This window comes from Bos javanicus, chromosome 10 (assembly GCF_032452875.1).
Source record: "Bos javanicus breed banteng chromosome 10, ARS-OSU_banteng_1.0, whole genome shotgun sequence".
NCBI classification, from domain to species: domain Eukaryota; kingdom Metazoa; phylum Chordata; class Mammalia; order Artiodactyla; family Bovidae; genus Bos; species Bos javanicus.
Genome location: NC_083877.1, coordinates 52,811,308 through 52,824,226, shown reverse-complemented (window position 1 = coordinate 52,824,226; position 12,919 = coordinate 52,811,308). Strand labels below are relative to the sequence as shown.

General features: G+C 36.9%; 1 protein-coding gene across 7 annotated transcripts in view; it reads left to right on the top strand.

Moving 5' to 3' along the window:
* The window catches only part of TCF12 (transcription factor 12), a 392,889-nt gene that overhangs the window by 138,692 nt on the left and 241,278 nt on the right, over positions 1 to 12,919 (top strand). For all 7 annotated transcript variants that reach the window (XM_061431178.1, XM_061431177.1, XM_061431176.1 and 4 more), the window contains one exon: positions 9,288 to 9,361. In XM_061431178.1, the coding sequence (XP_061287162.1) occupies positions 9,288 to 9,361 (74 nt within the window). Of the gene's footprint in view, positions 1 to 9,287; positions 9,362 to 12,919 lie in introns of those variants that run through there.

Sequence of the window (12,919 nt, the reverse complement as noted above, 5' to 3'; positions counted from 1 at the left end):
CTGAATTCTTGATGACAGACTGTCATGTGAACACTCTGATTTTATATATTCCTTAACCACTTAGTAGACATTTGAATCGGAGAAGGTGATGGCACCCCACTCCAGTACTCTTGCCTTGAAAATCCCATGGGCAGAGGAGCCTGGTGGGCTGCAGTCCATGGGGTTGCAAAGAGTTGGACACGACTGAGCGATTTCCCTTTCACTTTTCACTTGCATGCATTGGAGAAGGAAATGGCAACCCACTCCAGTGTTCTCGCCTGGAGAATCCCAGGGACGGGGGAGCCTGGTGGGCTGCCGTCTATGGCGTCGCGAAGAGTCGGACACGACTGAGCGACTTCACTTTCACTTTTCACTTTCATGCGTTGGAGAAAGAAATGGTAACCCACTCCAGTGTTCTTGCCTGGAGAATCCCAGGGACGGGGGAGCCTGGTGGGCTGCCGTCTATGGGGTCGCACAGAGTCGGACACGACTGAAGCGACGCAGCAGCAGCAGCAGCAGACATTTGAATGCAAATTGCCACACTTCTGCAAAGTACCAGAAGTACATAGAGATGAGCAAGGTATGTTCCTGTTTCAAAGTTTTATTGGTAGGATATTCATGAAAAACGGCTATCAGTGTTGAAGACAAAATAAGTACAATTTGTTTTCTGAAGAAGTGTGATTAATTTTGACTTAGTTGATGGAAAATACTTCTCAGAGGAGGGGACATTTTATCTTAGACTGATTCAGAATTAGAAATTCAATAGGTGAGAGAAAAGGTAACAGAGTATTCTAGAACTAGGGAACAACAGGAGTAGAAAATGAATGTGTGACAAGTTATGGTATACTTGGGGAGTGATTAACATCTTGGTGAGGCTGGAGAATTGAGTTTTCTGAGGGATATAGTATGTACAGAAGCTGAAAAAGGGAAATTGAGGCCTCTTTGAAGCATGCCATACTCAGGAGTGTGAGTGTTATTTCTGAGGCAATGGAGGATCATATTTGAAAAGTGAATGGATGTGATCCAGCTTATGTTTATAGCAAGGTAAGTGTGCTGGCAGTGTTAACTGTGGATTGGAATGGAACATAATAGGAGAATAGGCAGTATATAGGATCTGAACCAGAGCACTGTATATGTGAGAACAAGGGATAGTTACTCAAAATATTGCCAAGGTAGAAATTAATACAGTGAGTAACTGGTTAAGGGAATATGAAAGATGTGTTAGCTAATTTAAGAGAATCACTACACTTCTAACCACATTTGTAAATGTCTCAACATCATGCTGACTATGAAACTTCTGGGAATAGTTTTTATTTAGACTTCCTTTTGTAACAATATATTTTAGGCAGTGCTGTAGTGAATACAAAATGATTTTTCAAAGGACATGTGATAAGTTCATTTCAGAGCTATGATATTTAATGTCTGTGTGTTGTTTAGTACCAAGCCTAATGAGAATTTAGGTTTCTCTATAACTTTTAAAATAATTTTTGTTCTTTGGGGTTAGTTGCTGTCTAGTTCATAGAGTCATTTACAGCCTAATTGATTCTTACTGTTATTTTCAAACTACTGTTCAATATAAATATTTAGAGTATTGGTTGTTATTATTGTCTAATTAAGAATGATAAGCTAAATAGGGAACCAGCTTCACCCCCACTTTTATGAAACTGATTATTGTACTTGATACATTTATTTCTTCCACAAATGTTTGTTAGTGATTACTGTGTGTCAGGCATTGTTCCAGGCACCAAACATGAAACACTGAATAAAATAGACTACTCCTTTGTTTTCATGGAGCTGTCAGTGTACTGGGGGAAAAAACCCAGATTGTAATGTCCCTCCATAATAATGACATTTGAACAGAGAGACCTGAAGGAAATTCAGGGAACAGACCATTCAGATATCTGGGAAAGCATTTTATGAAGAGGAAAGAGCAAGTGGCAAGGCCCAAAGGAGAGAGCATGCTTGGTGTGTTTGAGCAAAAACAGGGATCCATGTAGTTGAAGAAAAAGAGTGATCTAAGAGAATGAATAGTAAGAGATGAAGTCAGAGAGGTGGGAGGTGGAAACCATGAAACATTGTTGACCAGTGGATTTAATACTGAATGAGATGAGTAGGTTTTGAACATAGGATTGACAGAATTTGAGTTGTATTGAAAAGGTTGTTCTAGTTCCTGTGTAGAGAATACACACTGTTGCAGGGCCAAGAAGCAGGGGGACTTTTTAAGACACTGTTGCGGTGATACAGGTAGAGATGATGGTGACTCAGACTAAGATGATCATGTTAAAAATAGTGAGTCAGATTTTGGAACCGTTTACAAGGTAAATCTAATGGGATTGTATCGTTGAGGAACTGAATAGGGACATTTTTGGCTGAGACTTATCCAGAGTTGGAGAAGAAGCATTTGGCATTTTTTGAGTATACTTCTTTTGTGCCTCTATGGAAGAAAATATCTGTTATTGTTTAGGTGCAGGGCTTCATTGTTGAGACTACAGAGGAGTACCGCAGTTGCTTCTCAGATGCACTGAGAGGGCCTTGTTTCCAGAAATTTGACAGCCAGCTAGTTGAGAGGAGGTTTGGAGATGGCTCATGATCTTTGTCAGGGTTAGAATGGCTCTTCAGACAATCAGAGCAAATCCTCAGTATACCACGTCACTAGATAGTTCTAAAGGTGGTACAAAATACCTGCTTGCTCCCGGAAAACTTAAGTTTCTTTCACTCCGTGGGCATTCAGTTCAGTTCAGTCACTCAGTCGTGTCCGACTCTTTGCGACCCCATGAATCGCAGCACGCCAGGCCTCCCTGTCCGTCCATCGAGTCAGTGATGCCATCCAGCCATCTCATCCTCTGTTGTCCCCTTTTCCTCCTGCCCCCAATCTCTCCCAGCATCAGAATCATTTCCAATGAGTCAGTTCTTTGCATGAGGTGGCCAAAGTACTGGAGTTTCAGCTTTAGCATCATTCCTTCCAAAGAAATCCCAGGGCTGATCTCCTTTAAAATGGACTGGTTGGATCTCCTTGCAGTCCAAGGGACTCTCAAGAGTCTTCTCCAACACCACAGTTCAAAAGCATCAATTCTTCGGCACTCAGCTTTCTTCACAGTCCAACTCTCACATCCATACATGACCACTGGAAAAACCATAGCCTTGACTAGACGGACCTTTGTTGGCAAAGTAATGTCTCTGCTTTTGAATATGCTAGCTAGGTTGGTCATCACTTTCCTTCCAAGGAGTAAGCGTCTTTTAATTTCATGGCTGCAGTCACCATCTGCAGTGGTCCCATCACTTCATGGGAAATAGATGGGCAAACAGTGGAAACACTGTCAGACTTTATTTTTTTGGGCTCCCTGGGCATTAGGCAGTTTTTTATTTTTCCTAAACAGATAGATCTGCCTTTTGATCGTCTCCCTTTTTCCTTTTGATCTTCTACTCTTACGTCATTGATTAAATCGCTGTTAATGTCCTGTTTAATTGTATATTTACAGGATATTTATATAGAATGATGTGGCTAGTAAAAATAGCATAGCAAAAATCACTATTTGGAAGTTATTTTCAAAATAAGTCATTTTATTGAAATCAGTCATGCTTAATTATCTTTGAAGGCAATGGCAACCCACTCCAGTACTCTTGCCTGGAAAATCCCATGGATGGAAGAGCCTGGTTGGCTGCAGTCCAAGGGGTCTCGAAGAGTTGGACACGACTGAGCAACTTCACTGTCACTTTTCACTTTCATGCATTGGAGAAGGAAATGGCAACCCACTCCAGTGTTCTTGCCTGGAGAATCCCAGGGACGGGGGAGCCTGGTGGACTGCCATCTATGGGGTCACACAGAGTCGGACACGACTGAAGTGACTTAGCAGCAGTAGCAGTGTACTTTGGCACTAGAATATCCCTACTTGTAAATCTTTGTTCTCATCAATACCAAACAAAAATTCTGATTAAATTTTAAAGATGAGCTAAAAAGATCATTCCTTCAAATCTTTTTACTGATCTTATTTTCTTGCATGTTTTATTAATTTTTGGCTGTGCTTGGGTCTTCGTTGCTGCATGGGCTTTTCTCTAGTTCCAGCAAGTAGAGGCTACTCTACTGTAGTGCACCAGCTTCTCATTGCAGTGGCTTCTCTTATTGTGGAGCACAGGCTCTAGAGCACACAGGCTTCAGTAGTTGTGGCGAATGGGCACAGTAGTTGCAATTCCTGCGCTCTGGAGCACAGGAAGGTTCAGAGCTCTCCAGCACAGCCTGGAGCACAGGCTCAATAGTTGTGGCTTATGGGCTTAATTGCTCCTTGGCCTGTGGGATCTTCCTGAATCAAAGATCAAACCCATGTCTCCTGCATTGGTGGGTGAATTTTTTACCACTGAGCCACCAGGGAAGCCCTCTTGCATACTTTAAAAAGAATCAAACTTTCTAATTTGACAATTCATTGTACAGAAGCTCAAGTTTTTATTAGTAAAATAAAAGCTTCTGTAAGCCATGTGTATGCCTATGAAGCAGAAGGTCTTCTCTAAATATCTTTACAATTTCTACATTTCCATAGCTTTTCTATCTTATTTGTTTTTCATGCATTTGTAGCATAAAATCAAAGGATTTGCTTTTATATTCTAGTTGTTTCTGTTTCACAGTTTCTGGACAAGCATATCAGTAGATTTACTTCACAAGTATCTAAAATTTGAAAAAATATAATGAAAAATGATGGTAGGTTTTTAAGTGTATATTATTTTACATTTGATTGCAGCCTTTGAGTCTCATCTAAAGGAATATCATTACTCTGCAGATAAAATTGAGTGAAGAAACTACTGAACACATGCATCCATGGCTTCGGTTATCTGACATAGCTATCTCTAGTCAGGTTTCTTTTATCAGATCATCTATTGAATCACCCTATAGCAGATGGCAATCCTACAAAAGTATATTATCTTTTCCTTATTTATAACAGTGTTGGCATTTGGTATTTTTGAAGTACATTTTATTTGCTAGAATAAAAACTTGATTTCAAGGCTACTAAAGCTCTGTGTGTGTGTGACGGAGACAGAAAAGTATACAGTCATCCCCTGTGCCCTTCCTCCCAACTTTATATATGTCCCTTTTCCACAAGGATTAGCTCTCTGGCATAATACCAGGCCAAGTGGCTGTGTTGCCTTCTTATAGCTTTGCTGCAGGGATATTCTTTGTATTGCACTCCTTTCCCTTTCAGTCCTCTGCTCACTAGACTCCCCACCAGTACCTGAAATCTTTTCCAGGTCTAGACCTGTTTCTCCCTTTACCCTCCTTGAAGTCTAGGGTGGCAGAGTCTAGGTGGTGTAGGTCTGGTGGTGGCAGGTGGGAGAGAAGGAGCTGGTCAGCAGCTCTACTTGTCATTCACCTCTTTTACCTCCAGGCATTTCTTGTCTGAGCCTCACTAAGCCTTGAATAATGCATTATATACACAAACTATGTACTGTTTGAGCCTCTGGGGGCCCAGATGGGATGGGAAACAGGCATATAAGGTATAAAACAAGTCACTAATTAAAAAAAAACTCGTTTCCAGTTTTTGCTCATTGTTAAAAACCTAGAGAAGTCTTTAATACTCTGTGCTAGGAAAATGAAAGGAGTGGGATAGAAGCTGTTGACATAAGTTTATATTGACTCAAGAAAGGGGATACTTTCAGTCGAAAATGGTGGTGGAGTGGAGAAGAAGCAAGCAGACTAGTATCTGAATCCTTCATAGAGAAGAAATTAACACTAGATGTTTTACTTTCTCCTTATGAGTCTTGCTCTCTGACATCTCAAAACTTTGGTTACACCTTTTATTCCTTCTTCAGGTTCCCAGGCCAGAAGGCCCAGGCCCACTTCTTAGGGAAGTGCCTGTATGTATAGTAATTTATGATTTGCTTTCAATTATTTTTTGTATTGAATGTTTTACAAAAGAAGGAAGCAGATTGTTTCATTTAATTCACAAACCAGTATTTTTAGATACTAGGTCTAAAATGTAATGTTTGCTCTTTACTGGAAAATACTAAATAAAATAGTATGCCTTTTATATTGAGACACATGAAGTCAAAATATATTTTGGATTTTAATTGGTTCCATTCAGAAAAGCAGGTACTTAGATTCTGTATATAAAAGATAAAAAAAAGAAAAGGGTCATTTAAATCTCTGCATTAGTTAAGTTATTGGTTAATCTTTTTAATTTTGTTGAATAGAAATAGAATAAGTTAATTAGAAAGTTAAGCAAAACTCAGAAGTGTTTCTCCTTAATTATTGCTAAATTTTCTGTTGGATCTACCATTTTAATCTGTCAGTTGAGGCACTAACATATCAGAATTTGTTGAATTGGCATGTGTAGGCTAGAAATAGGAAGGAAAGAAAAATACATGGCAATGGTGGTTCAGGCATATCTTAATAGAAATGTTTCCCTTCTAATTACTGTATTGCAACTATGGTGTATTTTCTTGTTGATAAATAATTTTTCAAATTGTGATCAATTTCTCTATTGTTTGTTTTCTGTGTTTAATTTCTTTGTTCCGGGTTACCTTGGTCTTATGGCTGATGCTTTGGAAAGTTTATTATTCCTGTTATATTTCAGTTTGTACAACTATTGTCTTCCTCAGAAAGGAGTCATTGTGCTAAAGGATGACTCTTGCTTTGTCAGTGCCAGCCACGACCTTCTTCTACTCAGAGTCTGGATACATTTAACAATAAAGCTACAGAGCTCTAAGTTTAAACCCTAGTCAATCCTTTAAATTCTATAGCATCTTTTGAGTCCCCTACATGTTTAGTATCACTGGTATGTAGTACTCTTTAGTTTGTGGCTTAATTAATTACCATTTTGTTTAATCTTTGCTCTTCTTACATGTTGAGTAAGTAGTTAGTGTCACATGATGAAAATTAAGTATGTGTTTTCTCAAAATCTTACTTATGACTTTAACATTTTGTCTGAGATGTTTTCAATAGCAGGCACCTATTTTTCCTATTTTTTAAAAATAAATGTATTGAAAATAACACATAGCCCTCGTATTTAATTGTTTGATATAAGACAGTTCAGGATCATAAAATGAATTATTTTCATTAGAATAGGATCATCAAAATAAGTTTGTCTTAAATGTTCTAAATGTTCAGTGAGAATCATCCCATCTCCAGGCCCACCATTCTGTTTTCTGTTTCTATGGATTTGTCTGCTCTAGGTATCTTATGTAAGTGAAACCAAACCGTATTTGTCCTTTTGTGATTGGCTTATTTCACTTAACACAATGTCCTCAGGTTATAGCATGTGTAAGGATTTCCTTTCTTTTAAAAACTGAATAATATTATATTGTATGTATATACCACATTTTGTTGAACTTGCTTCCACATTTTGGCTATTATAAATAATGCTCTTATGAGTTATGGGTGTACAAATATTTGAGAACCTGTTTTTAGGAACCAATTTACTTTCACATTTTACTTTTGCTATATGATATTTTAAAAATCGTAACACATATAGAAAAAAGTCACAAATGGAAAGTATGATCTTTTTAAATAAAACTTCTCCTAAAGTTATATGCAATTTCATAAGTAGTTTTATATTAATGGAATTTATAGATCAGTAGTAGTCTTTGTCTTAGATTGAGTCTGATTGGAACCATATCTAAAATGTTTGAAAAACAGATCACAGATAAATGGATACTGAAGAGATGGTAACAGTGTGTTTTCACATGGTATTCTTGTATTCTTTATTCTTGTATTCTTATATCAAGAATATTCTTTACATGAACTTGTAGAATCTTTTTTAAATCTAGAATTTTAATGAGAATTCTCCAAGAATGAACAGGACACTTTTTTTTTTCCTCCTACATGTAGTCTGTATGTTTTCAAAGCTTCTTTTTCATTTGAAATTGTGTCTGATGTGCTATTTGTAGTAGTACCCATCTTTTCTCTATACTGCTTTTGATGTAGGAAGTACAGAATCATAAAAACAATAAAGTAGGGTCCTATTACATGAATTAGTAATTAGTGTATTCCACTTTGGGTTCTGACTTCCTTTCCTTCCTGTTGTCACCTAGTACTTAAATGACAGTTTTGTCCGTATGAGAGAGCCTTGGGGCTTGTGGCTAGTTACGGGAGAATTTGTAGTATTTAACTTACTTCAGACCACTTCTCACCTAAATCACAGAAGACATCAAGGATTTTTTTTTTTTTTTTTTTTTAAGAAAAAGAGGTTCTGAACTTAATAAAAAGCTGTCTTTGTAACATCTAGAGTTTCTCATGCAAGAATGAAGCAAAAAAAAGCCAAGCATTTGTATTTCACCATAGAAAGAAGGTCAGAAAGGATTGGGAAAGTGTCAAGGATAAGAAAGACTGTTCTCAAAACAGACAAGGGATAAATGGCTAGATTGAGAGATCTCCAACTCTTTCAGCTTTTTCTGGAGGTTGGTTGGAAGATGAAAATAATGGCACCAAAACTTCAGAAGTTCTATTAAGGAAAACAGTGAATTGTTCGGTTGTTCATGGTAACTTATCCTTCTCACATTGAGTTTTCCTTTGCACTTTCCCTGAGAATGGATCTACTCATTTAGGATCAGATTTTCGGGGAGATTTTGTTAGGATAAGTTGTCACATCATTTTAATATCATTAATGTTGATATGATATGGTTTGATATAGCTTGATTCAGTTTGATATCTTCAGTTAAGAATACTCAGTGCTTTGGTAGAAACCAGTTTATTAACTTGAGCAATTGTTTAACTTGCTTCATTTTCTAACCTTTATTGACTTCATATTTTCATGGAGGCAGTACTAAACTTTGAAAGTGAGATTTCATCTACTCTTAGAATGGGTGCAGACACAGGTGGAGAGACCTAGATTATCCTTTGTTTGAAAGTGTCCAAAGACCTACATTGGATCTAAAATTCTGCAGTGTATATAGAGCTGTATGTGTGAGTGTGTATGTGCGTGCGTGCTTAGTCACTCAGTCGTGTCCAACTCTGCTACCTCATGGACAGTATAGCCCTCTAGGCTCCTCTGTCCATGGGATTCTCCAGGCAAGAACACTGAAGTGAATTGCCATTCCTATCTCCAGGAGATCTTCCCAACCCAGGGATTGAACTTGGGTCTCTTGCATTGCAGGCAGATTCTTTACCATTTGATCACCAGGGAAGCTCTAGAGCATTGAATACAGCAGTGATAAAGATACTCCTAAATGACTTATTTCTGCAGATTTCTGAGACAGAGATTGATACACAGACAGTTCCAATCAAATGCAGATACCACTCACTGAATTGTAGTCTCTGCTGTACCAAACAAAACCCATCATAGTATCCTCTTGGATTTATGTTGTATACTTTGTTCTCTCCTTAGGTATGGATGAAAGAGGAGGTACGACATCTTGGGGAACAAGTGGTCAACCAAGTCCTTCTTACGACGCATCTAGAGTAAGTTTGCTCATTAACCCTTGATTGAAACTATAAAGATAATTTGGCAGAATAAGTAAGTTCTTTTATATATGAATTCTATATCTTAAGAAAAGTGAAGATTATCTTATTTTATGGGAGTATATTAGAATACCCAGTACCTTCACAGTAGCTTTACTTCTTTCCATTAACTGTCACACTTGAGAGTTTATTTTGTCTCCTACAAAGAAAGAATTATTTTTGGTGTTATTCTATACCTTAACTACTTATAATACTTTTACTAAAATTGGAAGAGCTTGGAATGCTTCACTAAGTAGTCTCCAAATATTATCATTTTTCTTCTTGTATTTATTTGCTTTGAGAGCTCTCAAAGTACCAATTTTAGACCAAATTAACATTCTACACAATGAAAGGGTAAAAGGTTAGAGCCTTTTCCAACATTTAAGATAAACCCAAAAAAAATCCCCCAGAACTTCAAAAGATGAGACTGAGAGATTGAAAAGTAGACCAAAGAGTTGACAGTAAAATTAAGTGCTGTGCTCCCAGATTCCATAGTAAATTGCTGAGGTTAAGAGATACCTTTTCTGAAGAGTCATACTTTGAAAAATGATGAACTGTTCATTTCCCTCAGAATTAACCTAGAAAAAATAGACAAGCACAAAATTTATGGGTACTTAACTCCAGAAGTAGATTGGTATAAATGGAAAATAACTTGAATAATGTGATTGGAATTCATAGACTCCATATGGGTTATACTGTTTTGCATTGAAAAATGCTAAATGAAAATACTTATTAAAGTATGTGGTTTTACTGTTTTATTTGGCTGTAAATGTTTAATTTATTTTAAATACTTTGTAGAAGAACTGGAATATCCCAAGTGGAATCCAAATAACTAGACAGAGAGAGAGAGACTGTTGAACATGGGTTTTAGTGTTTCCTTTTCTGGAATCAGTGCTTCGAAAGCTGGGTTGTGGTGTAAACAGCACTGTTCTGGGTATCATAGGATCTACTACTGACTCTGCTTTGAACTTGCTGTTTAATCTTAGACATGGATAAACTGGCTGATGTCCCAATTTCCTTCCACCTCTAAAAGTTTTTTTTATTTTTTGAGTAATACTGTGAATTTGAAATATAAGTTCCCTATTTTGATTTTGAAGTAGGAATTTTATATATGGGAGGACACAGTACTACTTGTTAATTAATATTGGATTATTTTCTTTCTAAGCCTTGAGTTGCTGTGTGATAACATGTTATTTCTTAATATGCATTAAATGGTGCCTTTGTACCTTACTTCACTTTCAAGCTTTCTGCTGCTGCTGCTAAGTCATGTCAGTCGTGTCCGACTCTGTGCGACCCCATAGATGGCAGCCCACCAGGCTCCCGTCCCTGGGATTCTCCAGGCAAGAACACTGGAGTGGGTTGCCATTTCCTTCTCCAATGCATGAAAGTGAAAAGTGAAAGTGAAGTCATTCAGTCGTGTCCGACTCTTAGCAACCCCATGGACTGCAGCCTTCCAGGCTCCTCCGCCCATGGGATTTTCCAGGCAAGAGTACTGGAGTGGGTCACCAGAGTACAAATAGAATTCTAAGAGAAGAGACCTTAATAATATATCCAAACATTTATGTATTTTATCCTCCTGAAATTAAGTTTTCCTTTAGAGATGTACTTCAAAGCAAATCTTGCTTTTCTTTTTGCTGTTTGATCTGTAGGTCAAATTGAAATGCTGTTTTTTACTCTTAATTTTTTTCCAATGTATGTTATGTACAGTGAAAAGTTACATTGATTTTTATAGTAGTTTTCTATTATAAAAATCCACATTAATCTCAAGATACCCTGTAGAACCACACATACACACATATTACACACACATTTTTTTTTCCCTACTGATCTGCTGAGTGATCAGATAAAGCAGGGATTTACTACCCTTCTTTCTTTTTGTTCCTGGTAAAATCTACTCTTCCAGTAACTTTCTTCTATTTATCCTAGTCATGATTCTGAGTTAGTCAAGATGTTGAATTTTATTTATAATTTCAAGACATTTATCTATCTCCTGAACTCTTCTCACCAAGGAGAGTGACATTTATGGTTATCTTTGCAACTGCCTTCAACACTCCTTTTTAAGAGTATTTTCAACTTTTTGAGTTTTACTATTAAATGTTTTCCACCATCTTGACCATGTTTTTATTAATCATAAGTATAGATGAATATAAGTTTGTTAATAGAAATTTCAGTTGAACAAAATACTTAATTCTTCAGAATATTTTAATAGGTTGAGTTTTTATTTTCTATTTTTTTTTAAATTTTATTTTATTTTTAAACTTTACAATATTGTATTTTGCCAAATATCGAAATGAATCAATAGGTTGACTTTTTAAAATTTAGAAATACATAATGACTTTGGCTAAAAGCTAGTTTTGACACATTGTAAGTAAAGTTAGCAAGTCAGTTTAAACTTTTGTGAAATATTAGGTACCTTTGTAGAAATTATATAAATGAGATTTTTTAGACTTTACCAAATTGTATAAGTAACACATTTCCTTCATAAAAAGTTGCATCGTTTAAATAAACAATTTGATTTTACATTACTGATGGAAAAAAATTTTAATTTTACTTTTTGTGATAAAAAGGTTTGTAAAAATGGCAGAATGAGTAGTTTGGTGGAGTTGTGAAGCATATGCTTTTAATTTCGATGGATTCAACTATCTGAGTTGCTGTTTTCCTCCCTCTCCCACTATGAAAACTATAAGGAAGAAACAATTTTTTGCAGTACTGTAAAACAGCATTTGGCACCTGAAAGCTATTAATACTGTATTACTATGGAGAAGGAAATGGCAACCCACTCCAGTATTCTTGCCTGGAGAACTCCAGGGACAGGGGAGCCTGGTGGGCTGCCGTCTATAGGATCGCACAGAGTCGGATACGACTGAAGTAACTTAGCAGCACTATGCATTTTAGGCTACAAGATTGGCTATGCAAAATTTCATGAAGGTTGAGCTCAATATTTATTTAACAACTTTCCTAAGGAGAATTTTTGCTGTTTATACTTTTTGCCTAATAGGTCTTGACTTTAATTCTAATGAAGATACCATTCTGCTCCAGTAAACTTGATGCATGAGTTCCACTGGCATTGTATGGTTAAGAGGCCACAAGCTTCTTATCCTGTGTTAGCCTTATGCCTGTTCTTTCAGAAGTAAGAAAGGTCACTGCAGTAAAGCTCTTTCTGGTGTGTCTGCCCTGTTTTTTGCCAAATCCACCAGAAAAGTAGCCTCATAGGGTACAAGTGATTGGTTGAGTTTCTGGTTATCAAAACTACCCACTGCACATCATTCACTGCAGAGTTTTTGTTAAGCAGACACAGAAATAAACACCATGCCTAATAATGGTTATGGAGGAAATGGTACACATTTCTTAGGAAATGTGAAGATGGGACAGAACATGTTTGAGACATTTGAAGGGAAGTAACACAATATTTGTGGTATCTCTCTCAGCCTCCTCTGTCTTTATTAGAGTTCTGGTTTCTACACTGTTGACCTACTCCCCACCTGTGCAGAACAAAAACATGCACGTGAACAGATAAAA